The sequence below is a fragment of the Cyanistes caeruleus genome, chromosome 27 (assembly GCF_971803275.1).
Source record: "Cyanistes caeruleus chromosome 27, bCyaCae1.hap1.1, whole genome shotgun sequence".
NCBI lineage: Eukaryota > Metazoa > Chordata > Aves > Passeriformes > Paridae > Cyanistes > Cyanistes caeruleus.
Window position 1 is genome coordinate 5,216,033 of NC_141727.1, and position 24,901 is coordinate 5,240,933.

At 67.2% G+C, this 24,901-nt stretch overlaps 2 protein-coding genes across 2 annotated transcripts; one reads left to right on the forward strand and one right to left on the reverse strand.

Moving 5' to 3' along the window:
• Positions 1 to 675: 675 nt before the first annotated feature.
• On the forward strand, positions 676 to 5,750 carry SGCA (sarcoglycan alpha). Its single transcript, XM_086864217.1, has 9 exons — positions 676 to 805; positions 1,268 to 1,417; positions 2,207 to 2,346; positions 2,421 to 2,493; positions 2,568 to 2,766; positions 2,904 to 3,066; positions 3,141 to 3,346; positions 3,500 to 3,526; positions 3,721 to 5,750. The coding sequence occupies exons 1-9, from the start codon at positions 766 to 768 to the stop codon at positions 3,920 to 3,922; spliced, it is 1,200 nt and encodes a 399-aa protein (XP_086720343.1). The 5' UTR covers positions 676 to 765; the 3' UTR covers positions 3,923 to 5,750.
• COL1A1 (collagen type I alpha 1 chain) lies at positions 5,647 to 24,819 on the reverse strand. The gene is made up of 51 exons (XM_086864215.1): positions 24,591 to 24,819; positions 22,876 to 23,070; positions 22,734 to 22,768; positions 22,609 to 22,644; positions 21,585 to 21,677; positions 21,430 to 21,498; positions 20,852 to 20,896; positions 20,570 to 20,623; positions 20,338 to 20,391; positions 20,163 to 20,216; positions 20,000 to 20,053; positions 19,839 to 19,892; positions 19,699 to 19,743; positions 19,402 to 19,455; positions 19,251 to 19,295; positions 19,055 to 19,108; positions 18,699 to 18,797; positions 18,567 to 18,611; positions 18,389 to 18,487; positions 18,088 to 18,141; positions 17,889 to 17,996; positions 17,048 to 17,101; positions 16,762 to 16,860; positions 16,538 to 16,591; positions 16,359 to 16,457; positions 16,196 to 16,249; positions 14,739 to 14,792; positions 14,582 to 14,635; positions 14,421 to 14,474; positions 14,168 to 14,212; positions 13,977 to 14,075; positions 13,733 to 13,840; positions 13,110 to 13,217; positions 12,957 to 13,010; positions 12,794 to 12,847; positions 12,586 to 12,693; positions 12,431 to 12,484; positions 12,025 to 12,078; positions 11,338 to 11,499; positions 11,120 to 11,227; positions 10,918 to 11,025; positions 10,731 to 10,784; positions 10,529 to 10,636; positions 10,271 to 10,324; positions 10,054 to 10,161; positions 9,888 to 9,941; positions 9,601 to 9,708; positions 9,232 to 9,514; positions 8,435 to 8,625; positions 7,632 to 7,874; positions 5,647 to 7,557 (listed from the first exon to the last, which is right to left on the reverse strand). The coding sequence occupies exons 1-51, from the start codon at positions 24,670 to 24,672 to the stop codon at positions 7,411 to 7,413; spliced, it is 4,362 nt and encodes a 1,453-aa protein (XP_086720341.1). The 5' UTR covers positions 24,673 to 24,819; the 3' UTR covers positions 5,647 to 7,410.
• Between the last annotated feature and the right edge of the window lie 82 nt (positions 24,820 to 24,901).

Below are 24,901 nucleotides of genomic sequence, written 5' to 3' on the forward strand. Positions count from 1 at the left end.
CCCCCCCAGGACCCCGGTTGTCCCCCCAGGACCCCGGTTGTCCCCCCCAGGACCCCGGTTGTCCCCCCCAGGTGCAGCGCAGCCCCCACTCGGTGTGGCGGGAGGGGACACTGAGGCAGGGGGCGGGGGAGGGGGGTACACTGCAGCCCCCCGTTCTGCAGGGGATATTTTGGGGGGGATTATTTGGGGTTTTTATTGTCTTCCCACCGAGTGAGAGGGCGAGGGGGGCACACCCGACCCCTGCGGCCGTGCTGGGGGTCCCCGCTGTCCCCTGTGCGGGGAGGGGGGACAGGGGACACCCCTGCTCCGCAGTGTGGGGGGCGCGGGGGCAGCAGGACCCTGCAGATGTGTGACTGTCCCCTCCCCGTGTCACCTCCGGCCCTTTGTGCGTGACGAGCGGTGACGCGACACGGGGGGGGCGCCCCCCCCCACGACCACCCCTCCCCTCCCCTCCCGCCACCGCCCCCCCCGCGGGTCCCGCTCGTGTCGCCGTCCCCACGGGGGGGGCACACGCGTGTTCCCGTGTGGCTGCTGCCCCTGCCGGGGGGGCCTCGGCTGTCCCCAAGTGTCCCCAAGTGTCCCCCCCGTCCCTCTGAGAGGGGGCACCGGGACAAACCCGCCCTGGGGACACCTCAGGGTCCCTCCGGGGGACACGGGAGCCCCTCGGCAGCCGGTGGCGGTGGAGGGGTGTCCCCTGCCGGACCCCCCCGAGGCCCCCCCGGCCCCGCTGGCTCCGTCAATCAGCGCTGGCCCCGTTCCGGGAACATGGAGGGCCCCGAGCTGCTCCGGCTCTGGGCGCTGGCAGGCGAGTGACAGCCCTGTCACCCCCGGGGGACACGGCCCGGGACCCCCGGCAGGGAGGGGAGGAGAGGGGGGACCCCAGAGTGGGGAGGGGTCGCACAGAGGGTGCAAGGCGGGGGAGGACAGGGGGGGGAACGGGGCTGGGACGTGACAGAGCTAAAAAAAACCGCCCTGTCCCGGGTGCCAGCGGGGTCTGGGACAGGGTGGGGACATCAGAGGGACTTTGTGTGACGGCCAGGCCGAGGGAAGGTGCTGGGCCCATCCTGTCCTTGTCCCCTTCCCCTCCTGAACTCCTCCGGCTCTGCCTGGGGACACCTGGCCCTGCAGGGACCTTCCTGCCCCTCGGAGTGTCCCCAGGGCTCTCTGGGCACCTGCGGCTCGTCCCGGCGTCCCTGGGCGCTGGGGAAACTGAGGCAGGGAGGAGCCGTGCTCCCAGCCCTGGCCTCAGCCCCGTGTGTGGCCGCAGCCCTGGCCCTGGGGGTGTCCCGGGCCGCTGTCCCCGAGCACCGCGTCCTCCCCGACCTCCGCCTCTCGGCCGAGACCGGAGCCGTCTTCGTGCACGAGCTGGAGCGGGAGCTGTTCCTGGAGGCCTTCTCTGGGAGCGAGGATGATGATGGTGAGGGCCGGGATGGGGGGCTGGGGGACTGGGGGAGGTAAAATGGGGGGCACTGGCCAGTGGTCCCCACCGGGTTTGCCCCAGCTGGGCTGTCCGTCTGTCCATCCGTCCGTCCATCCCTCCCCTGCACACATTTGGGGCTGCCCGGGCAGGGTGGGGGGCACAGCCGGTGACATTCCGTGCCCACCCCCCGCGTGTCCCCGCGGCCCCGGTGACATTCCGTGCCCGCCCCCCGCGTGTCCCCGCAGCCCCGGTGACATTCCGTGCCCGCCCCCCGCGTGTCCCCGCAGCCCCGGTGACATTCCGTGCCCGCCCCCCGCGTGTCCCCGCAGCCCCGGTGACATTCCGTGCCCGCCCCCCGCGTGTCCCCGCAGCCCCGGTGACATTCCGTGCCCGCTCCCCGCGTGTCCCCGCAGCCCCGGTGACATTCCGTGCCCACTCCCCACGTGTCCCCGCAGCCCCGGTGACATTCCGTGCCCACTCCCCACGTGTCCCCGCAGCCCCGGTGACATTCCGTGCCCGCTCCCCGCGTGTCCCCGCACCCCGGTGACATTCCGTGCCCGCTCCCCGCGTGTCCCCGCACCCCGGTGACATTCCGTGCCCGCTCCCCGCGTGTCCCCGCACCCCGGTGACATTCCGTGCCCGCTCCCCGCGTGTCCCCGCACCCCGGTGACATTCCGTGCCCACTCCCCACGTGTCCCCGCACCCCGGTGACATTCCGTGCTCGCCCCCCGCGTGTCCCCGCAGCCCCGGTGACATTCCGTGCGCGCCCCCCGCGTGTCCCCGCAGCCCCGGTGACATTCCGTGCCCACCTGTGGGACCACCCGGACCTGCCGCGGTGGCTGCGCTTCGTGCAGCGGGACCCGGGCCAGCCCGGCTTCCTGTACGGTTGCCCGCTGGCCCCCGAGCTGGGCACCCACCGCATCCAGGTAGGGCCCCCGCGGGGTCTGGGGTGACCCGGGGGCAGGGGTGGCCCATCCCAGGTGTCCCCATGTCCCCTCAGGTGCTGGCCTACAACCGGCGCACCTTCGCCACCGCGTCCCGGCTCCTCCTCATCAGCGTCACCCCCGCCCCAGGTAAGGCCTGAGCGCCCCGAACCGCCGGGCCCGGCCCGGGGGTGTCCCCGAGGGTGCCAGCCGTGTCCCCGCAGGTGGGGACGCGCCGTTCCAGGCCGAGTTCCTGGTGGGGAACAGGAACGTGGAGGAGCTGCTGCCGGAGGCGGCTCGGGAGCTGTTCCTGCAGGCTTCGGCGGGGCTGTGGCAGCGCGGGGACCTGACCCTCACCAATGTCACCTCGGCCCTGCACCGCGGCGCCCGCGTCCCGCTGCCCATCCCGGGCCGCAGGGAGGGGTACGGCGGGGCCTGGGGGGGGCCGGGGGGGGGCTCCCGGGGTCTCCCCGCGGGGGTTTTGGGGTGGCACGAAGGGTGGAGGCGGGCGTGCGGGGTGTTCTCACGGCGGGCGGGTTTCGGGCTGCGCTGCCCCGCAGGGTGTACGTGCAGGTGGGCTCGCACAGCCCCTTCTCGCCGTGCCTGCTGTCGGCCGTGTCCCCGCAGAGCCGCTCCCGCTGTCACCGCGGCCAGCGGCCCCTCGCCTCCTGCTACGACACCTTCGCCCCGCACTTCTCCATCCGCTGGTGCAACCTCACCCTGGTGAGACCCCCGGAGTGTCCCCGCCGCCCCCCGCCGCCCCCCCAGCCCCTCCCGACCCCCCCTTTTCTCTGCAGCTGCAGGTCCGGCCCAGCCCCGGGACGCCGGGGCCGGGGCGGGGGTCGGGGGTGCTGGAGGAGGGGGGCGGATTCGAGCCCCCCAGCGGGGCTGTCCCCCGGGAGCTGCTCCCCGCTTTCCTGGTGACGCTGCTGGTGCCGCTGGCCGTGGCCGCGCTGCTCTGCCTGCTCCTGGGCCACCTCATGTGCTGCCGCAGGGAGGGACGGTGAGTCTGGGGTCCCCCCAGGCTGCCGGCACACGGGGACCCCGGCCCGGCTGTCCCCTCCACCCGCCGGGACCCCGGAACAAGCCGGGCGTGGCGAGAGCCCTTCTCACCCCAATTATCGGGGTTTTCCCTCATTTAATTTCTGTTTTGTAGGGAAAAACGGGACTTGCAGACCTCTGAGTAAGTCCTGGTTGAGCTGTGGGGGTGCTGGGGGCTGCCTTGGGGGGCTGTTTTGGGGGGGCTGCTTTGGGGCTGTTTTGGGGCTGCCTTGGGGGGCTTTGTTACGGCCGGGCGAGGGGGCGGGGGCGGGCAGGAAAAGGGGGCCAGGGGGGCTGTTTGGGGGTGTCAGCAGCTCCGTGGGGGTGTCCCCGCAGCCTGCAGCTGCTCCACCACGGCTCCATCGCGGGGGACACGCGCGAGCTGCGGCTCATGGCCCGGAGCCGGGACGTGCCCCGGCCGCTCTCCACGCTGCCCATGTTCAGCATCCGCACGGGCCAGCGCCCCCCGCCCCGCCACGGGGCCCGCGACCCCCTCATCCCCCAGCCGGCAGCTTCTGGGGGGTCCCGGGCCCACTGAGGCGCTTCTGGGGGGACCCAGGACCACTCAGAAGGTTTTGGGGGTCCCAGGACCACTCAGGAGGTTCTGGGGGGTCCCGGGCCCACTAAGGCGCTTCTGGGGGGACCCGGGCCCACTCAGGAGGTTTTGGGGGTCCCAGGACCACTCAGGAGGTTCTGGGGGGTCCCGGGCCCACTAAGGCGCTTCTGGGGGGACCCAGGACCACTCAGGAGGTTTTGGGGGTCCCAGGACCACTCAGGAGGTTCTGAGGGGTCCCAGGCCCACTCAGGAGGTTTTGGGGGTCCCAGGCCCATTCAGGAGGTTTTGGGGGTCCCAGGACCACTCAGGAGGTTTTGGGGGTCCCAGGACCACTCAGGAGGTTTTGGGGGTCCCGGGCTCGATCAGGAGGTTTTGGGGGTCCCAGGACAACTCAGGAGGTTTTGGGGGTCCCGGGCTCGCTCAGGGGGTTTTGGGGGTCCCGGGCTCGCTCAGGAGGTTTTGGGGGTCCCGGGCTCGCTCAGGAGGTTTTGGGGGTCCCGGGCCCACTGAGGCGGTTCTGGGACAGCCCCAGGCTGGGAAAGCGGGGTCCGGGGAGGTTTTGGGGGGATAAAAGAGGGAGGAGGAGCTGCCGGCCCGGCCGGGCTCTGGCGGGAGGATTTGGGGTGTCCCCGCTTTAGGGTGAATTTTGGTGTGGGAATAATTAACCCTTTCGTGACGAAATGAGGCTTTTCTGCTTTATTTACGGGGTGGGTTTGGGGGTGCTCAGCCACGACCCCTCCCCATCAAAACTCACAACCCCCCCCCCAAAGTCTGGGGTGACTCCGAGTGCCCCCCCCAGCCCTGCGGGGGGACAGGGGAGCGCGATGGGGCCGGGGGGTGGGACAGAGGGGGGGACACACTCCCAGAGCCCCCCCCGGACCCCCCCAGCTCACCTGGCTGTCCGTGTCCGCCCGGAGCCCCCAAACGCCGCGCTCAGAGGCGGGCGCCCCCCAGGACCCCTCCCCGCAGCCAGGGCTGCCCCCGGCCCAGCCCCTCGGAAGAAAGAGCCCCTTTGACGGAGCCGGGGGGGGAGGAAGGCTCGGGGGCCCTGCGGAACAAGGGCAGCCATTGATGCAGCGGGACAGGGGCGGCACCGAGGGCTCGGCCCCGCCGCTGGGGAGGGGTCCCCGCCTGCCCCCCGCCATGGGGAGGGGGCACAGGGTGGGCACAGCCCCCCCGGACACCCGTCACCAGCCAGGGGCTCCTAGTGGGGCACCCCCACACTGGGCCAGCCCCTCACCCCTCTGCCCCAGTTTTGGGGGGTCTCCTTGTGCTCACCCCACTGCTCAAATCTCCCTTTCGGGGGTCACTCTGAGCTGAGCCCCCCCAAGCTGCCCCCCAGCCCTTCCTCCCCTCGAGCCCCCCCCGATCTGGGGACACAGACCCCCCCCCAAGCCCCTTCCTTTGGGGGGTCCCGGCCGCTCTGCCCCCCCCAGCCCATCCCAACCTCCCGCTGGGGGTGGGGGGTGGATCCCCCCTTCCTTCCTCCCCCTCCTCACCCCGGGATGGGGCTGGGGAGGAGGAGGAGGAGGAGGAAGAGGAGGAGGAGGAGGAGGACGGGCCGGGAGCGGAGCGCAGAACTCGGCGGGAGCAGAGCGGGATCGGCCGGGAAGAGAACGGGATCAGGGATGAGGAATTCCCACCATCGCCCACCCAGGACCCCCACCCCCCGAGCCCCCCGAGAAGCGGCGCAGAGCAGCCCGAGGTTGGTTGGATCATTTCACATGCCTTTATTTCAGCAGTCAGGAAAAAAAAAAAAAAAATATAAAAAAATCCATTCAGAACTTTCTTTTTTCTCTTTTTTTTTTTTTTTTTTTTTTTTAAAAAAAAAAAAAAAAAAAAGGAAAAGAAAGAAAACCCCCAAAACCACTTTAAAATTATTAATTAATTATTATAATACATTATACAGAATAGGTACAAACCCAGGGAAAAACCGGGAGCTGGGCCCGGCTAAAGGGAGTGGGTTCGTGCCCCTCCGTGCCCGGGGAGGGATGGAAGGATGGAAGGATGGAAGGATGGAAGGATGGAAGGATGGATGATGGATGATGGATGGATGGATGGAGTAAAAGCTGCCGGAAGATGATGAGCGGAGCTGAAGTTCCAGCCTGGAAAACCGATGGATTCCTTTTCCCCCCCCCCCGGAATTTTTCTGCCTCTTGCTTTGCGGGATTTGCTCGTGGGGTGAAGGATGGGGAGGGTCGGGGGGGGTGGAATAGCACCTTTGGAAAATTCCCGAGCGGAGCTGAGCAGCAAAAAAAAAACAAAACCGGGGGGAAACAAACCATAAAACAGAGGGGAATTAAAGGAGAGCAAGCTGAGACCTCTTTGGAGGTTGTAGCACCAGGCGGTCCCGGGGTTGAGTGTTCCGGGACCAAAATTTAAAGAGAATATTTAAAAATAATAATAATTAAAAAACGAAAACACACACACAAAAAAAAAAAAAAAAAACCAGGATAAAAATCCTGAGGGAAAGAAACCTCCAAAGGAAAAATCGAAATAAGAGAACAACAGAGCAACCAAAGAGGAAAAAAAGGGAGAAAAGGGGGGGAAAATTAGCACCTTTGCTCTGAACCTGGCAGGAAAGTCCCGGCACGGCTGAAAAGCTCCAAACGAAGCTAAAAAAAAAACAACAACAAAAAAAAAAATAAAATTAAAAAAGAACCCCAAAACTCCGAGTGAAAAAGGCGATGAAGCACCCCGAGAGCGGTGAGGTAGCCATCCGGACAGGGGCGTCAGCGCAGGGCCGGAGCTGCTCCGCGGCTTGGGAGGGAATTGCTTTTGCTGCCTGAATAAAAATAAAATCAGCGACAAACAACGGACAAAACAAACCCCCCCTCCCCCCCCCAAAAAAAAAAAAATCACCATAAAAATTAACCAGAAGGAAAGGAAATGGAGAGAACTCAAAATCAGCGTTATCCGAATAAAAACGTGAAGGGGAGAGGGGAGAGAAAGAGGGAAAACGAGGGGGGGAAAAAGCAAATTATAGCCAGGAGTTCAACATCTTCCTCGCAGCAAAAATTCAAATTCTAATGAGATGCAAGAAGCGAAGGGGCTGGCGGGGAGGGTCCTGGGGGTCCCGGGGGGCTCAGGGACCCTTTGGGGAGCTTTTCCATCTCCGGGGCTGAGGAATGAGGGGGGGCAAGCAAGCGAACCCACTTCCTGGTGATTTTGTTTGAAAAAGTCATTTATTTGTTGTTTTTTTTAATATTTTTTTGGGGGGTTGAATGCTTTTTTTTGGGTTTTTTTTTGGGAGGGTTTTTGAGGTTTTTCTCTTAGGGCAACGCAACCGGAGTTGTTTTAGAGACGCTGGATAGAAACCGACACAAATTCAAGTCCATGTGAAATTTTCTCCTTTTTTTTTTTTGGTTTTTTTTTTTGGCTGTTTTTTTTTTGTGTTTTTTTTTTTTTATTATTATTATTATTTTTATCATTATTATTACTCTCTCCTGTCACGCGTGGGGCATCCGGGGTTACAAGAAGCACACGGGGCCGATGTCGATGCCGAATTCCTGGTCCGGAGCGCCGACGTCCATAGGAGCCAAATCGATGATGGGCAGGCGCGAGGTCTTCGTCGTCTTGTACTCGATGACTGTCTTGCCCCAGGCGCCCGTGTGACTCTGCGGGGACACCACGGTCACCCCCCGTCCCCAGGGGGTGTCCCCGTCCCCCCGGGGGCTCCCCCGGTACCCACCGTGCAGCCGTCCTCGGTGACGCCGTAGGTGAAGCGGCTGTTGCCCTCGGCGCGGATCTCGATCTCGTTGGCGCCCTGCAGCAGCAGAGCTTTCTTCAGGTTGCCGCTGGCCTGCTCCATGTAGGCCACGCTGTTCTTGCAGTGGTAGGTGACGTTCTGGGAGGCCTCGGTGGCCATGAGGCGCAGGAAGGTCAGCTGGATGGCCACGTCCGCCGGGTCCGAGCCCTCGCCGCCGTACTCGAACTGCGGGCAGGGACGGGGGTGAGCGCGGAGCCCAGCGGGACCCTGAGACCGACCCCGAGCCCGAGCCTGACCCTGAGACTGACCCCAAGCCTGACCCTGAGCCCAACCACGAGCCCAGCGGGACCCTGAGACTGACCCCGAGACTGAGCCCAACCACAAGCCCAGCGGGACCCTGAGACCGATCCCGAACCTGAGCCGGACCCTGAGACCAACCCCGAGCCCGAGCCGGACCCTGAGACCGACCCTGAGCCCAAGTCGGACCCTGAGACCAACCCAGAGCCTGACCCTGAGCCTAACCACGAGCCCAAGCCAGGCCCTGAAACCAACCCTGAGCCCGAGCCCAAGACCGAGCCCAACCACGAGCCCAAGCCAGACCCTGAGACTGACCCCGAGCCCGAGCTGGACCCTGAGACTGACCCCGAGCCCGAGACCAAGCCCAACCACGAGCCTGAGCCCAACCCCGAGCCCGACCCTGAGCCCAACCACGAGCCCGAGCCGGACCCTGAGACCAACCCCGAGCCCGAGACCGAGCCGGACCCCGAGCCTGAGCCCGAGCCCACCTGGAAGCCGTCGCTCATGCTCTCGCCGAACCAGACGTGTTTCTTCTCCTTGGGGTTCTTGCTGAGGTACCAGTTCTTGCGGGCGATGGACGCCTGGGTCGGGTACACGCACGTCTCGCCCGTCTCCAGGTTGCAGAAGACCTTGATGGCGTCCAGGTTGCAGCCTTGGTTGGGGTCGATCCAGTACTCGCCTGAGGGGACAGGGACAGGGTCAGGAGAGCGGGGACAGGGGACAGGGGAGGGACAGACAGGAGGGGACAGGGGAGGAACAGTCAGGAGGGATGGAAGTCAGGAACAGCCGGGAGGGATGAAGGATGAAGGTGAGGAACAGCCCCGGGGGATGGAGAATGGAGGTGAGGAGCAGGCAGAGGGATGGAGCTGAGGAGAATCCAGCAGGGAACAGGTGAGGAAGAGCCAGGGGATGAAGGATGAGGCTGAGGAACAGCCCCGGGGATGGAGAACGGAGGTGAGGAGCACAGGAGGGAGGGGTGGGTGAGAGATGAAGGATGGGAGATGTTGAGGATGAAGGGAGGAAGGTGAGGAGCAGCCGTGGGAGATGAGGAGGGAGGTGAGGAAGGGGAAGGAGGGAGCCAGGGCGGAGCGTGGAGCAGGCAAAGGAGAGGAACAAACAGGGAGAGGGACGGAGGAGGGAGGATGGAGGGGAGAGCAACCAGAACAGACAGGACAGACGAGGGGAGGCGCGGGGGGTGGGAAAAGGACAGAGGTGAGGAGCAGCAGAGGGGACAGAGGTGGGGTGAGAGCCCCGAGGGGTCGGCGGGGAGCGGGGGGACACGGACCGCTCTTCCAGTCGCCGTGGCACATCTTGAGGTCGCGGCAGGTGCGGGCGGGGTTCTTGCGGGTGCCCTCGGGGCTGCGGATGTTCTCGATCTGCTGGCTCAGGCTCTTGAGGGTGGTGTCCACCTCCAGGTCTCGGTCGCGCATCACGTTGGCATCATCGGCCCGGTAGTAGCGGCCGCCGTCGTGAGCCTTCTCCTGGGGCGGCTGGGGCAGGAAGCTGAAGTCGAATCCGCCGCTGGGAGGGCCGGGAGGACCGGGGGGCCCGGGGGGGCCGGGGGGACCCTGCGGGGGGACAGGAGGAGGATGGTGACGGAGGAGCGGGCGCTGAGGGCGGCGGGCTCGGGGAGGGCGGACGGCTCGGGACCTACAACGGGACCGACGTCTCCGGTGCGGCCGCGGGGCCCGGGGGGGCCGATGGGGCCGGGCAGCCCGTTCAGCCCGTCCTTGCCAGCAGCGCCGGCGGAGCCGGGAGGACCCTGCGGGACGGGAGAAAAGGGTGAGCGCGGCCGGGCAGAGCCGTCCCCTCCAGCCCCGACCCACGTCCCCAAGGGGTCGCCGATGGCGACCGGGCCCCCCCGCGGGGCCACAGCCGTGACCGGGCCCCCCCGCGGGGCCACAGCCGTGACCGGCTGCCGCAGCTCGTCCCGGGACTCACTCGGGGACCGGCGGGACCAGAAGCACCAGAAGGACCTTGTTCACCAGGAGAGCCCTGTGACAATGGAGGAGGAAGAAGAGGCGACATCAGAGGTGACATCAGCGTGTCGCGCTGCCTCCAGGACGCGGAGCAGCGCCCGGGGCCACCGGCACCGCACGGGACTTACGGGAGGACCAGGTGGGCCCTGGAGACCGGAGAAGCCTCTGTGACCCTTCATGCCTCTGTCACCCTGTTCGCCGGTTTCACCTTTGTCACCACGGGGACCTTGTGGACCCTGCAGGAGGAGGAGGAGGAGGAGGAGGAAGATGAGTTGAGCCAGTCCCTGTCCCCACGCCTGTGGGGACACAGAGGCACCGAGGAGGGCAGAGCAGAACATCACTTACAGCAGGACCACGAGCACCAGCAGGACCAGGGGGGCCAGCGGGACCTTGGGGACCCTGGGACAGGAGAGAAGGGGACAGGTTAGGGCATCCTGAGCCTCCTGCTGCTGGGGGCAGAGCCACCCCGAGAGGTGCTGAGCGGGGCTGGTGGCACCTCTGGCTTGCAGGAGCTGAGCCCGGGGCCAGGCCCCAGAACCGGAGCCCTTTCGGTGTCCCCGGGCCCGGGGGTGCAGGGGGGGCTCAGGGCAGAGCGTCACTTACGGTCTCACCACGATCTCCGTTCTTGCCAGCAGGACCGACGGGGCCGGGGGCACCGGGGGCACCGGGAGCACCGGGAGGGCCGGCGGGGCCGGTCTCACCGCGATCGCCCTGCGAGGAGGAGGAGGAGGAGGAAGAAGAGGAGAGGTCAGTGTGGGCCAGCACAACCCCATCACCCCTCCCGCACCCCTCAGAGCCCGCTCACCTTGGGACCAGCAGCACCATCACGGCCGGGGGCACCTTCAGCACCGGGAGAGCCCTACGGGGGGCAGAGACCCTCGTTAGGGGTGGGGGGTCACGGGGGGGTCTCACCGAGACCCCACCTGAGCGGGAACACCCTCAGCACGGGGGGTCCGTGCCCCCCAGCCCCGGCGGTGGCCACGGGCTCTCACCTCGCGTCCGGCTTCTCCGGGGGGTCCGGCCAGGCCGGGGGGGCCCATGGGGCCGGGGGGGCCGCGCTCGCCGGGGGAGCCGGAGGGACCTTGTTTGCCGGGTTCACCCTGCGGGGGGACACAGCGGGGGCTCACGCACCGCCGGACACCCGGCCCGGGGGGTGACAGAGCCCGCAACTCCCGGGAGCCCCCCGCTACTCACGGAGGGGCCGGGCAGCCCAGGGAAGCCTCTCTCGCCTCTCTGGCCGGGGAGACCAACGACACCGCGCTGGCCGGCGATACCTTGGGGTCCGGGCGTGCCGGGAGCGCCCTGCGGGGACAAACGGAGCCTCAGCGGGGACAGCGGCGGGGTCACCCTCGCGGCGGAGGGGACAGCGACAGCGGCAGAGGAGCGGAGGCTCCGGCCGGGGGGTGACTCACGATGGGGCCGTCAGCGCCGGGGGCTCCCTTCTCTCCGGGGGGACCGGGGGGACCGGCGGGTCCCGGCTCTCCGGGCCGGCCAGCGGGGCCGGTCTCACCGCGGGCTCCTTTGCCGCCTTCCTTCCCGCTGGGGCCGGGCGGGCCGGGGAGGCCGATGTTGCCCTGAGCGGGGGGGAGGCCATGGAGTCAGGCCGGGACCCCCCCGCTGCAGCTGAAGGGCGGCCAGGGGTGGCCCGGTGCCAAGTGGGACAGGGCGGCCACGTGCAGCAGCTGGATGGTGCCTCCCGTGTCCCCAACACCACCCGGCAGTGTCCCCAACACCACCCGGCAGTGTCCCCAGCATCTCCTGTCCTGTGTCCCCAGCATCTCCTGTCCTGTGTCCCCAACACCACCCGGGCAGTGTCCCCAGCACCTCCCGGGCAGTGTCCCCAACATATCCTGTCCTGTGTCCCCAACATCTCCTGTCCTGTGTCCCCAACACCACCCGGCAGTGTCCCCAACACCTCCAGGGCAGTGTCCCCAACATATCCTGTCCTGTGTCCCCAACATCTCCCGGGCAGTGTCCCCAACATCTCCTGTCCTGTGTCCCCAACATCTCCTGTCCTGTGTCCCCAGCACCCCTGTCCCGTGTCCCCAGCCCCCCTGTCCCGTGTCCCCAGCCCCCCACATCTCCCCAGGGGCACTCACTGAGGGGCCGGGGGGTCCAACTCTTCCAGCAGCACCAGGGAAACCAGTAGCACCCTGCAAGGGAGGAAAGCTGCCATCAGTGGGGTTCAAAGGTCCAGGGGACAATCCCCCGGCCGGAGTCACTGCAGGGAACCGCGGGGGTGGTGGTCAGCAGGAAAGTGCCCCCCTGGGGGGCTGATTTGGGGGTATAAAATCGAACCCCCCCTTTCCCCTCCGCTCTGGGCCCTGCTGGGATGGAACTGCCCCACCCTGGTGCCATCCCCAGACGATTTTGGGGGCGCAGGGCCGGAGGTGCCCCAGGGTGTGGGGGGAGCAGAGCCGGAGTTGAAGCACCTCGGGGTTGTTCACACCCGGGGGTGTCCCCAAACTCCCCCAAACGCCCCCTCCCCACAAGAGCGCTACTTACAGGGGGTCCAGCACTTCCGCGAGCACCTTTGGGACCGGGAGCACCAACAGCGCCCTGGGCAGGAGGAAGAGGAGGAGGAGGAGGAGGAGAGGGGTGAGCTGCTGCGCTGTGGGGCTGCAGCCCGGGCAGTCGGGGGGGCTGAGGGGGGCACTTACAGCAGGTCCGGGAGCACCAGTGGGGCCAGCGGGGCCGGGGGGACCGGCGTCACCCTTGGCTCCAGCATCCCCAGTTTCACCTTTAGCACCAGGCTGGCCGTCAGCGCCCTGCGGGACACGGGGCCGGGCTGAGCGCGGGGGGCTCCGAGCCACCCTGGGGGGCAGGAGCGGGCCCCCGCCCGGGGGGGGGACGGGCCGTCGCACTTACGGGGGGGCCAGCAAATCCAGCAGGACCGGGAGGGCCGGGCTCGCCGCGGTCACCCTGGGAGAGACGGGAGGGAAGGGCGTGAGACAAGCGGGGGGCGGCCACCACGGCCACCAAGGAGCGGCCACCCACGGCAGGGCCATCAGCGAGGGCGGGGGACACTTACGGGAGCACCACGGGCACCAGTGGGACCAGCGGGACCGGGGGGACCGGCTTCACCCTGGGAAAGGGGAGGAAAAGGGAAGAAAAGGGATCAGGGCTGTGGCTCGGAGGTGGCGGTGACTGCCTGGACACATCTGTCCCTGCGGGATGTCCCCACCTTGTCACCAGGAGCACCAGCGGGGCCGGGGGGGCCGATGGGACCGGTCAGGCCTCGGAGACCGTCCTTGCCAGGAGCACCATCAGCACCTTTGGGACCGGGGTCACCCTGCGGGGGGGGACACAAGGGTGGGTTACGGGGACAGGTCCCTTGCGGGGGTTCACCCCTCTCTGCACTGAGACATCCCCGGTTCTTCATCCTCCCTGAGACAGGCTGGGACCATCCTCCTCCTCCTCCTCCTCCCAAGAGCTGGGCTCTCAGCTCGGGATCGTCCCCGAGGGATGGGGACAGAGGTGCCACAGAGCATCCCCTCCCCAGGACGCTGCTGCCCACCAGCCCCGGCTCGGGGGCACATCCAGCCCCGAGGGGATGCTGAGGGGGGCACAGGGACGGAGCGGCTTACCGAGGGGGACCCCGGGGATCTGGGGACACCGGGGATTTGGGGACCCCGGGGATTTGGGGACACCGGGGATTTGGGGACACCGGGGATCTGGGGACCCCGGGGATTTGGAGACACCGGGGATTTGGAGACACCGGGGATTTGGGGACACCGGGGATTTGGGGACACCGGGGATTTGGAGACACCGGGGATTTGGGGACACCGGGGATTTGGGGACACCTACTCTGTCACCCTTGGCGCCTGGCAGGCCGGCAGCACCACGCTCTCCGGGCATACCCTGCAGACCGGGGGGCCCTTGGTTCCCGGGGGCTCCGGGAGCACCAGCATCGCCCTGGCAAAGAGGGAAAACGGGGATTAGTGAGATCCCGGCACCGCAAACCCATCCCGGCTTCAGCCGCGGGGGCCAAAGCCTCAGCCGTGCCCCGCAGGCTGGGGACAGTCCCCCGCCACTCCCGCCTGGCACCCACCTTAGCACCATCGTTACCGGGAGCACCGTTAGCACCACGAGGACCTTGGGGACCGGGGGGACCTTGGACACCGCGTTCTCCAGGGAATCCTCTCTCACCCTGGGGAGGGGAGGCAGGACAGGCCCCGTCAGGGCCGTGGGGGGCGCTTTGGGGTGCCCAGAGTCGAGGGGACACACGGGGGTTCAGCTTACCCTGGCACCGGCGGGACCGGGGGCTCCGGCGTCTCCGGGGACACCCTGGGCGGGAGGGGGACGGTGACGAGTCAGAGGGGAACGGGTGGCACTGGGGAGGGGCAGAGGGGTCCCCGGGGTGCCCCAGGGGTCCCTCATTCCCTGGGCAGGGCTGGGATGCCCGCTGCCCCCCCAGTGGAGCGGCCGGGGTGCCCCGGGGGGACCCCAGCAGCGATGGGGAGGGGACGGGAGGGTCCCCAGTGCCCACACTCACCTGCTCACCGGGCTTGCCAGCCTCGCCGGGGGGGCCAGCGGGGCCGGGCAGACCCTGGCGAGGAAGAAGAGGAGCCGTGAGCCACCACGGAGGGGACAAGGGCAATGTCACCCCCACTGTGGGCGCTTTGTCCCCCTGCCGGGGAAGGGGACAGCCCTCACCTGGAACCCAGGAGCACCAGCGGGACCTTGTTCACCTCTTTCTCCAGCGGGACCCTGGGGGACACAGGACAGGCATGGAGGGGGGCGCGTGGCTCCCGAGCCCCTTGCCCGGTGGCCGGGCGTGGCCCTGGGCGGCCGCGGGCCGGGGGATACTCACGGTGGGGCCGGGGGGACCTTGGGCACCGGTTTCACCGTCTTTGCCAGCAGCACCCTGGGGAGGAGGGACGGGAGGGTGCTCAGAGCAGCCCCCGCAGGGCTCCGAGCCCCCCCCGAGCTGGGCGTGGGCCTGGACACGGCCACGGCGTCCTTCGAAGGCCGGGAGACACCGCGGCGAGCTGCCCGCAGCCGCGTCACCGCCGCTGTCCCCGCTCCAACAGCGCCGGGAGCCACCGGGACCGGATCCCAAACACCTCATCCCGCTGTGGCCTCGGGCCGGGAGCCTTCCCTGGCTGCCCTGGGCCACCTCACACCGCATTCACACCCCACTCACACCCCACGCACTCACATTCACACCCCACTCACACCCCACGCACTCACACTCACACCCCACTCATTCACACCCCACGCACTCACATTCACACCCCACGCACTCACATTCACACCCCACTCATTCACACCCCACTCATTCACACCCCACTCATTCACACCCCACTCACATTCACACCCCACGCACTCACATTCACACCCCACTCTCATTCACACCCCACTCACATTCACACCCCACGCACTCACACCCCACTCATTCACACCCCACTCACATTCACACCCCACTCACATTCACACCCCACTCACATTCACACCCCACTCATTCACACCCCACTCATTCACACCCCACTCACATTCACACCCCACTCACATTCACACCCCACGCACTCACACCCCACTCATTCACACCCCACTCACATTCACACCCCACTCACATTCACACCCCACTCTCATTCACGCCCCATCGCGCTGCCCCGTGCCAGGGCGGCCCTCGCTGGCACCTCAGGCTGGGGCGATGCTCTCTGGTCCCATCCCTGTCCCCATCCCTGGCCCCATCCCTGTCCCCATCCCTGTCCCCATCCCTGTCCCCATCCCTGGCACCATCCCTGTCCCCATCCCTGTCCCCATCCCTGTCCCCATCCCTGGAACCACCCCTGGAAACATCCCTGGCACCATCCCTGTCCCCACCCCTGTCCCCATCCCTGTCCCCATCCCTGTCCCCATCCCTGGCACCATCCCTGGAACCATCCCTGGAACCATCCCTGTCCCCATCCCTGTCCCCATCCCTGGAACCATCCCTGTCCCCATCCCTGTCCCCATCCCTGGCCCCATCCCTGGCACCATCCCTGGAACCACCCCTGGAACCACCCCTGGAACCATCCCTGGAACCACCCCTGTCCCCATCCCTGTCCCCATCCCTGTCCCCATCCCTGTCCCCACCCCTGTCCCCATCCCTGTCCCCATCCCTGGCCCCATCCCTGGCCCCATCCCTGGCCCCCCACACTGGGGCGATGCTCCTTTCACCCTCCCTGGCACCCCACACCACCGTGACCCTCTCTGTCACCTCCCACCAGGGTCACCCTCCCTTGTCACCTCCCCCGGGCTCTCTGGGCCGCGCCCCGCACTCACCACGGCTCCGGGGGGACCGGGAGCTCCTCTCTCGCCAGGTTTGCCGGGTTCGCCCTAAAACCAGAGCGGGAGGAGCCGGTGAGGACAGCGGGGAGGGGGGACAGGTCTGAGCGTGCCGCAGGGACCGGGGGGCGGCGGGACCCCCGCGGAGGGTGACACTCACCGCAGCACCTTTGGGACCGGGGAATCCCATCACGCCGGCCTGGCCTCGGGCTCCGGGGGGCCCGGGGGGGCCGGGGCGTCCGTCTTGACCAGCGGGACCCTGTCGGGGGGAGCCAGCGCCCCGTTAGCGGGGCCCGAGGAGAGCCAGGGCAGGAGGGGACAGCAGCGGGGACAACTTACAGGGGGGCCGGTCTTGCCGTCGGGCCCGGGGCTCCCGGGGCTTCCAGTCAGACCCTGCGGGGCAGCGGGAGGGGCGTCAGGAGCTCAGGAATTCCAGGGGATGCTCCAGAGACCGGGAGCATCCTGGAAAGCGGCTCCTCGGCCGGCACAGAGAGCAGGACAGGCCTGCGGCCGTGCTGTGTCACCGTGTCACCGCGTCACCGCGTCACCGTGGCACCGCTCACCTTGGCACCGGGGAGTCCGGGTTCCCCGGGGCGTCCAGCTTCACCAGGAGATCCTTTGGGGCCCACGGGGCCGGGGGAGCCGCGCTCGCCGGGGGGACCCTGGGAAGGGGGGACAGAGGTGACCCAGCCGCAGGACAGCAGCCGGGGACCGGGACAGGGCCGGGTCCCCGCAGGTGGCGGCGACACGGAGCCGCTGTGGCCACCGTGTGGGCACAGGTGACAATGGCCAGAGTCGCCACGGCGCCGCTGACGCGATTTTCTCCCGCAGACGGACGAGAGCACCCACCTTGGGACCGGCGATGCCATCGGCGCCAGGGAAACCGCGGCTGCCGGGAGCACCCTGAGGGGGACACGGCAGGGTCAGGGTGGGGACACGGGGGCACCTCGGGGGACAGGGGAGGGGTGTGACACAGCGGGACACGGCCACCAGTGAGAGCAGCGTGAAGGGACTGCGGTGTCACCGCCGTGTCACCAGACATGAACAAGGTTCGGCCTCTGGACACCGGGAGATGGGAGGAGGACGGGGATGGGCACAGGGACAAGGCAGGGGTGGGGACAGGGACAAGGCAGGGATGGGGACAGGGACAAGGCAGGGGTGGGGACAGGGACAAGGCAGGGGTGGGGACAGGGACAAGGCAGGGGTGGGGACAGGGACAAGGCAGGGATGGACACAGGGACAAGGCAGGGGTGGGGACAGGGACAAGGCAGGGATGGGCACAGGGACAAGGCAGGGATGGGGACAGGGACAAGGCAGGGATGGGGACAGGGACAAGGCAGGGATGGGCACAGGGACAAGGCAGGGGTGGGGACAGGGACAAGGCAGGGATGGGGACAGGGACAAGGCAGGGATGGGCACAGGGACAAGGCAGGGGTGGGGACAGGGACAAGGCAGGGATGGGGACAGGGACAAGGCAGGGGTGGGGACAGGGACAAGGCAGGGATGGACACAGGGACAAGGCAGGGGTGGGGACAGGGACAAGGCAGGGATGGACACAGGGACAAGGCAGGGATGGACACAGGGACAAGGCAGGGGTGGGGACAGGGACAAGGCAGGGATGGGGACAGGGACAAGGCAGGGGTGGGGACAGGGACAAGGCAGGGGTGGGGACAGGGACGCTGCTACTCACACGTTCGCCAGCGGGGCCGGGCAGGCCGGCGGGGCCGGGCTCACCACGGGCTCCTCTCTTGCCTTCCTCACCAGCGGGGCCGGGGGGGCCTTGGACACCAGCGGGACCCTGGGGAAGGAGGCGAAGGGATGAAGACCCCCGGGAGGGGCCGGAGCCAGCAGGGGCCGCGCCCCCAGGGACACATCGGGGGGTCACTCACGGGTTCGCCTTTGGCACCGGTGTCACCCTTGTTGCCTGGAGCACCGGGCTCACCCTGGAGGGGAGAGAAGAGAGAAAAGGTTTTAATGCCGGGCTGAGGAGCACAGGAACCCCCGAGTCGCGTCCGATGAGCCCCCAGAGGAACAAGGAGCCAGCACCTGCCACCCCCCGCCCCGGCAGAGCTGCAGGGACCGTGGGACACCTCAGGAGGCGCCTCCAGGTGGGACCGCAGCAGTTTCCTGGAGCAGAGGGAAGGATCCCGGGCCGGGAAGGGGCAGCTGGAGGAGGCCGCGGATACTCACGGTGTTACCCTTGGGGCCGGGGGCACCGCTGGGACCCTGGGGTCCGGAGGGACCGCGGGCACCGGGGAAGCCGGGAGCGCCAGCAATGCCGGGAGCGCCCTGCAAGAGGCACAGGAGGCGGTGAGGAAACAGCGCGGCCCTCCCTGCCCCGGCCGGAGGGGACACGGGGGACACTCACGGTGGCGCCCTTGGCACCGGGTTGGCCGTCAGCACCGGGGTTGCCCTGCGGAGAGAAGGAGGAAGAGGAGGGTCACGGCGGGGCTGGCAGGACGTGAGGCCGAAGGACAGGGAGCGCTCGGATGTCACTTACAGCAGGACCGGCAGCGCCAGCAGGGCCGGGGGGACCGGGCTCACCACGAGCACCTTGGGGACCTTCGCTGCCACGAGCTCCCTGGGGACCGGTCTCACCCTGGGGAGGAAGAGGAGGAGGAGGAGGAGCCGTGAGCGCCAGGGCTGCCCTGGCCCCCGGCAGGGCCGGTTCCATCAGCGGCTCCTTGCCCCGGAGGCACGGCCGGGAGAGGTGCCCGGGACACGGCTGGGGACACCCCCAGCGGGTGGCAGTGCCAGCCCACGGCACCTCGGCCTCGGAGACCCCCTCCCCTTCCCAGAGCCCCCCACCCCACGCTCCCAGCGCCCCCCAGTCCCTCCCAGCCCGGCAGGCCCTACCTTAGCACCAGCGGCACCGGGGAAGCCGGGGGGACCAGCGGGACCGGTGGGACCCTAAACGGGAGAGAGGGCGGGGGTCAGCGGGAGGATCCGGGGCCCATCCCGGGGGGATCCCCGGGCAGCAGAGCCCTGGATCCCGGCCAGGATCTCCCTCCGGAGGAGCTGCAGGAGGGTGGATGGGGCCGGGGGTACTTACGGGGGGACCGGCAGCACCGGGGGCGCCGTCATTGCCGCGAGCGCCCTGCGGGAGAGGGGACACGGTGAGTGACCCGCACGGGAGGGACAGGTGACCCCCAGCCCCCCGTGCACGGGCAGGGGTCTCAGCCCTGCCCATCCCAAATACTCACAGCTGGGCCAGATGGGCCGGGACGGCCTCTCTCGCCGGGAAGACCACGAGGACCCTGGGGAGGGGACAGAACACGCTTAGGACACGTTTGGGTCACCTGGCTGGACACTCCCCCCTTGCTGAGCCTCCTCCCATCCCTGCGCCCCCCCGCTGCTGCCCACGGTGACGTTTCCGAGGGGTCAAAGCCCTCCCGCCCCATTCCCAGGTGGATTCCGGAGGAGGAGCCGGGTCCCCTTCAGGGCTCGCCCCCCGTCCCCTCCTGCCCAGAACCCCCCGCACCCCCCGCTCCTGCGCTCACCATCTGCCCGGGAGCTCCGTTCTCTCCGGGGCTGCCGGGCTCTCCCTAAGGAGGAAAGGACACCGTGAGGGACCTGCTCTGCAGGGAGGGGACAGCGGTGACATCGCCAGGACAGGGGTGACACTGCCACCGCTCCTCACCTTGGGGCCAGCAGGTCCAGGCTCACCCTTGGCACCATCCAGACCACTGAAACCCTGGGGGGCAGGACAGAGAGAGGGGGTGGGGGGGTCAGGAGGGGACCCTGGGTGAGTCAGGGGTCCCTCGTCCCCTGAGTGTCACCAGCACGGGAGGGGGGACTCACTCTGTGTCCCTTCATGCCCGGCAGGCCGGCGGTGCCGGGGAGACCTCGAGCGCCCTGTGGGAAACGGGAGGAGGTGACGGGGGCGCCGGGGGGGCTGTCCCCACACCAGAGCCCCCCTTTCCCGAGGAGGGGACAGCTGGGGGTGTCCCCTCGTGTGTCTCACCTGGGGGCCGGGGGGACCCCGCTCTCCGGGGCGGCCAGGCTTGCCAGCTTCACCCTGAGGACAAGGACACGGCCTTGGTGGCACGTCCCCAAACAGGCAGCTCCTGCTCGCCTGGGGGGGCCGGCAGGGCCACCAGGCCCCAAAGCGGGGGGGACACCATGGAGAGGCCACTTACATCATCTCCGTTCTTGCCAGGGGGGCCAGCGGGACCTCGGGGACCCATGGGACCCTAGGAGAGAGGGAGGGCAGGGATGAGGGTGCTGAGGTGGCAGCTGTCCCCTGTCCCCCTGCCAGCCCCACTGCCATGTCCCAGAGCAGGGACAGGGTGGCCACAGGCAGGGCTGGGAGCAGCAGCATTGTCCCCATCCCCGGGGGACGTGGTCTGGAGCAGCAGGTGGAGCACTCACAGAAGCACCAGGCTCTCCAGGTTCTCCAGGGGGACCTTGGAAACCTTGAGGACCCTGTGGAGAAAAAATAAAGGGAAAAAAATGGGTCAGAAAGTGAGAGGTTTGGGCCTGGATCCCCCAGGGGCAGTGACGCTGTCCCCCCCATACGGTGGCATCAGGACTTTGTCCCCTCGTGCTTCTGCAGCTGCCAGAAAGGGTGTGACACCCTCTGACCTGTCCCCCCAGCACCCAGAGGGGCTGTTTGTCCCCAAACCCAAATGGACAGGAAGAGGTGACACTCACGGGAGCACCGGGAGGGCCGGGGAGACCACGGGGACCAGCTGGGCCCTGGGGGAGAACAGAAAGGCTCATCAGTGTCACCCTGTCCCCATCCCCACCACCACCCCCTCCCTGCCCCTATTGCCACCCCAACACCGTGTCCCCATCCCTGTCCCCACCTCCAGCCACTCCTTGTCCCCACTGCCACCCCAGCCCTGTCCCCATCCCTGTCCCTATTGTCACTCCATCTCTGTCCCCACACATTCCCTGTCTCTATTGTCACCCATCCCTGTCCCCATCCCTGTCCCTCTCCATTGTCACCCATCCCTGTCCCTGTCCCTGTCCCCATCCCTGTCCCTCTCCATTGTCACCCATCCCTGTCCCTGTCCCTGTCCCCATCCCTGTCCCTCTCCATTGTCACCCCATCCCTGTCCCCTCCAGGCCCAACATCCCCCCCAAGTGCTGGTGCTGGGTGACATCCCCGGCACAGGGAGCACTGCTGTCCCCCTGCCCAGCTTCACCCCCCGTGTCCCCCAGTGTCCCCCAGTGTCCCCCCGTGTCCCCCAGTGTCCCCCAGTGTCCCCCCGTGTCCCCAGGCTCACCATGGGCCCGGGCACGGCCATGCCGCCGGCCTTCTCGTCGTAGCCGTAGGACATTTGGGGAGCGAAGTTCTGCGGGAGAGGGGGGAGAGCGGGGGGTGAGGGGGGCACGGGACCCCCGGGGGGGGCTGCGCCACCAGGGACCCCCCCACACTCACTCCGCCGAGGCCTGGGGGGCCGGGGGGGCCGGGGGGTCCCGGGAGTCCGGGCTGTCCGGGAATTCCATCTCTGCCAGGGGGGCCGGGGAGTCCCTGGGGAGAGAAGAGAGGGGGGTGAGCATCAGTGGGGTTGGGGTGAGCATCAGTGGGGTTGGGGTGAGCCCAGAGGGATTGGGGTGAGCATCAGTGGGATTGGGGTGAGCCCAGTGGGATTGGGGTGAGCATCAGTGGGGTTGGGGTGAGCATCAGTGATATTGGGGTGAGCCCAGAGGGATTGGGGTGACCCCAGAGGGATTGGGGTGAGCATCAGTGATATTGGGGTGAGCATCAGTGATATTGGGGTGACCTCCAGTGGGATTGGGGTGACCCCCAGTGGGGTTGGGGTGATTCCGGCAGGATTGGGGTGAGCCCCGGTGGGATTGGGGTGATTCCAGAAGGATTGGGGTGAGCCCCAGCGGGATTGGGGTGAGCTCAGCAGGATTGGGGTGAGCTCCAGCAGGATTGGGGTGAGCCCCGGTGGGATTGGGGTGATTCTGGCAGGATTGGGGTGAGCCCCAGCAGGATTGGGGTGAGCCCCAGCAGGATTGGGGTGAGCCACAGCAGGATTGGGGTGAGCCCCGGTGGGATTGGGGTGAGCCCAGTGGGATTGGGGTGAGCCACAGCAGGATTGGGGTGAGCCCAGTGGGATTGGGGTGAGCCACAGCAGGATTGGGGTGAGCCCCAGCAGGATTGGGGTGAGCCCAGCAGGACTGGGGTGAGCTCAGCAGGATTGGGGTGAGCTCAGCAGGATTGGGGTGAGCTCAGCAGGATTGGGGTGAGCTCAGCAGGATTGGGGTGAGCATCGGTGGGGTTGGGGTGAGCCCCAGCAGGATTGGGGTGAGCATCGGTGGGGTTGGGGTGAGCTCAGCAGGATTGGGGTGAGCCCCAGCAGGATTGGGGTGAGCCCCAGCAGGATTGGGGTGAGCCCCAGCGGGATTGGGGTCCCCGCAGAGAAGGGGGGCTCCGAGGGGTGGGTGACACCCACCCTGTCTCCTTTGGGGCCGGTGTCTCCTTTAGGACCCTGTGGGGCAGAGACAGAACAGGTTAGAGAAGGCCGGGGGGGGGGGTTGTGGTGACATTTGTGGGGGCTGCGTTTTGGGGGACCCTTACCTCTACTCCAGCACTCTCTGGGTAGGCAGGGGAGGCTGTGGGGGGAAAAAGGGGGTTCAGAGCAGCCCAGCATCACCCGCCCCACACCCACCCCCGGGGGGCGGGGGGGCACTCAGCCGGGGGGCGGGGGTCGCTGCGGTACCGTCGGTGTCGGGACAGATGGGGCAGCACTCTCCGAAGGGGATCTCGGCGTTGGGGCAGTCGGAGGTGTCCTCGCAGATCACCTCGTCGCACAGGATGTTGCCGCTGTCGCAGACGCAGATCTGGCACGGTTCTGGTTTCCACACGTCCTTGTCGTTGTAGGTGAGCCCATCCTGGATGCAGCTCCCGGTTTGGACTGGGACGGGACGGGCGGCAGCGTCGGGAGGGGCGGAACGGAGCCAGCCCCGGCTCTCCCCCCTCCCCTCGGCCCCCTCCCCGCTCCCGCAGCGCTTCTCCCTTCATCTGGTTCTCATCAGCCCCGCGCGGTGACACAGGAAAAGCTCCACAATAAACTCTTCCCACATCGGCTGGAATTTAAACAAAAAATCCCCGCAGCCGCTCGCTCGGGCCGGCGGGGGCCAAGGCAAACACCCCCGGGCAGGGCAGGGGGGTCCCGGCACCCGCGGGGGGCGCGACGGGGCCGGGCCGGGCCGGGCTGGACCCCAGCTCGGAGCTGAAATTGGATCCGGGCGGCTGCGGGATGGGGCTGGATCGGGCCGGATGGGATCGGGGAATGCGTGGGGAGGGAGGGCAGGGCGAGCAGCCAGGCTCGGGGGTGGCCCCCAGGTGGGGAAGGGTCCTGGAGTGAGGAGGGGGCGCCAGCTCATGGAGCAAACCCCTCCCTAAAATTTAAAAAAAAAAAAAAAAAAAGGCAAAGAATTTTAAAAAAGGGCCAAAATAGGCAAAAGAAAAGAAAGAAAAAGGGAAAAAAAAAAAAAAAAAGTTAAGAAAAAAAAAAAAAGGCAAATGGAAAATGCAAAATTCTTCTGGGGAAGAAAAAAAAAAGAAAAAAGGCAAAACGGGAGTGGGAAAGGCAAAATCCAGAATGGGAAATGCAGGACGGAGAACGGGGAATGGAGAAGGGGAAAAGCGGGACCGGCATTGTCAATGCAAAATGCATAATAATAATTATAATTAAATAATATGATAATGATCATGATAATAATAATAGTAATAATAATAATAATGTATTTAAGGAAAGTACCCCCCCAAAAAAAACCCAAAAAGGACAGAATTGGGCAAAAAGCGATGGGCGGCGGCCGCAGGGTCCCCCCGTGTCCCCCGTGTCCCCCTGGCGCAGGTGGCACGGGGGTCGTGGCGGGGGGGTGACCCCAGCCGTGCCCCCGGCCCGCGCCGCTGGCAGCCCCCGCTCCCCCGGCTGCCGAAACATTTTGCTTATGAATCATCCGAGACTTTTCTAATTCTTTCCTGATGGCTTTCGCAGATCCCGGGGCTGGGGCCCCCCCTCCTCTCCCCCCTCTTCTCTCTCCCGCGCTCTTTCCCCCCTTTCCTTTCCCTTCCCGGCCTCCTCCTCCTCCTCCCCCTGGTCCCGGCTCCCTCCTTCCCCGCCGGCTCCTCTCCACCCTTCCTTCCCTCCCCGCTCTTGGCAGGGCGCCCCGACTCCTCACCCCCACAGTCCCCCTAAACCCCAATTCCCCCAACCCCGAATCCCCACAGATCCTCTTCTCTTTTTTAGGATTTCCCCCTCATTTCCCTGCTTTTCCCCCTAATTCCCCTCTCGGCTCCGCACGCCCACCCCGAGCTGCTCCTTGCGGAGCCCGGGGCAGCCGGGCCGGGCTCTGCCGGTGCCGCCGGTGCCGGCCCAGCCCCGCATCCCCCCGGGGTGAGGAGCATCACCCAGCGCCCCCTACTCACTGTCTTCCTCTCCTTGCCCGCGGGTGAGTAGGACGGTCGCTGCTATCAACAGCAGTGACCGAGAATCCACAAAGCTGAACATGTCTAAATATTAGACATGTAGACTCTTTGGGGTCTCTTTTGTTCTTAGCTTGGGGTCATACGGGGCCGATGCAACCCTGGAGCTCCAAATCCAGACCCCAGCAGAAACTTCCTACTGCCCTTTGCCCGCTTCTCCTCCGGCCCTTTTATTCGATGCTCCGCCGCGGGGAGGAGGGACCCGGCTGGAGCAGCGGATTTTGGGCGGCCCCCTCGGCCAATCAGAGGCACCC

Excerpts from the sequence above, each read along its gene's own strand:
- COL1A1 (XM_086864215.1), bottom strand. The coding sequence starts at position 24,672 with ATGTTCAGCTTTGTGGATTCTCGGTCACTGCTGTTGATAGCAGCGACC. Across the intron at positions 14,475-14,581 it reads CTGGTGCTCCTGGGTTCCAG|GGTCTGCCCGGCCCCGCTGG; the intron begins GTGAGGGCTGTC and ends CTTCCTCGCCAG. Across the intron at positions 10,325-10,528 it reads ACGGAGATCGTGGTGAGACC|GGTCCCCAAGGTCCCGCTGG; the intron begins GTAAGTGACGCT and ends CTCCTGTCCCAG.
- SGCA (XM_086864217.1), top strand. The coding sequence starts at position 766 with ATGGAGGGCCCCGAGCTGCTCCGGCTCTGGGCGCTGGCAG. Across the intron at positions 3,067-3,140 it reads GCTGGTGCAACCTCACCCTG|CTGCAGGTCCGGCCCAGCCC; the intron begins GTGAGACCCCCG and ends TTTTCTCTGCAG. Across the intron at positions 3,347-3,499 it reads TGCTGCCGCAGGGAGGGACG|GGAAAAACGGGACTTGCAGA; the intron begins GTGAGTCTGGGG and ends TCTGTTTTGTAG.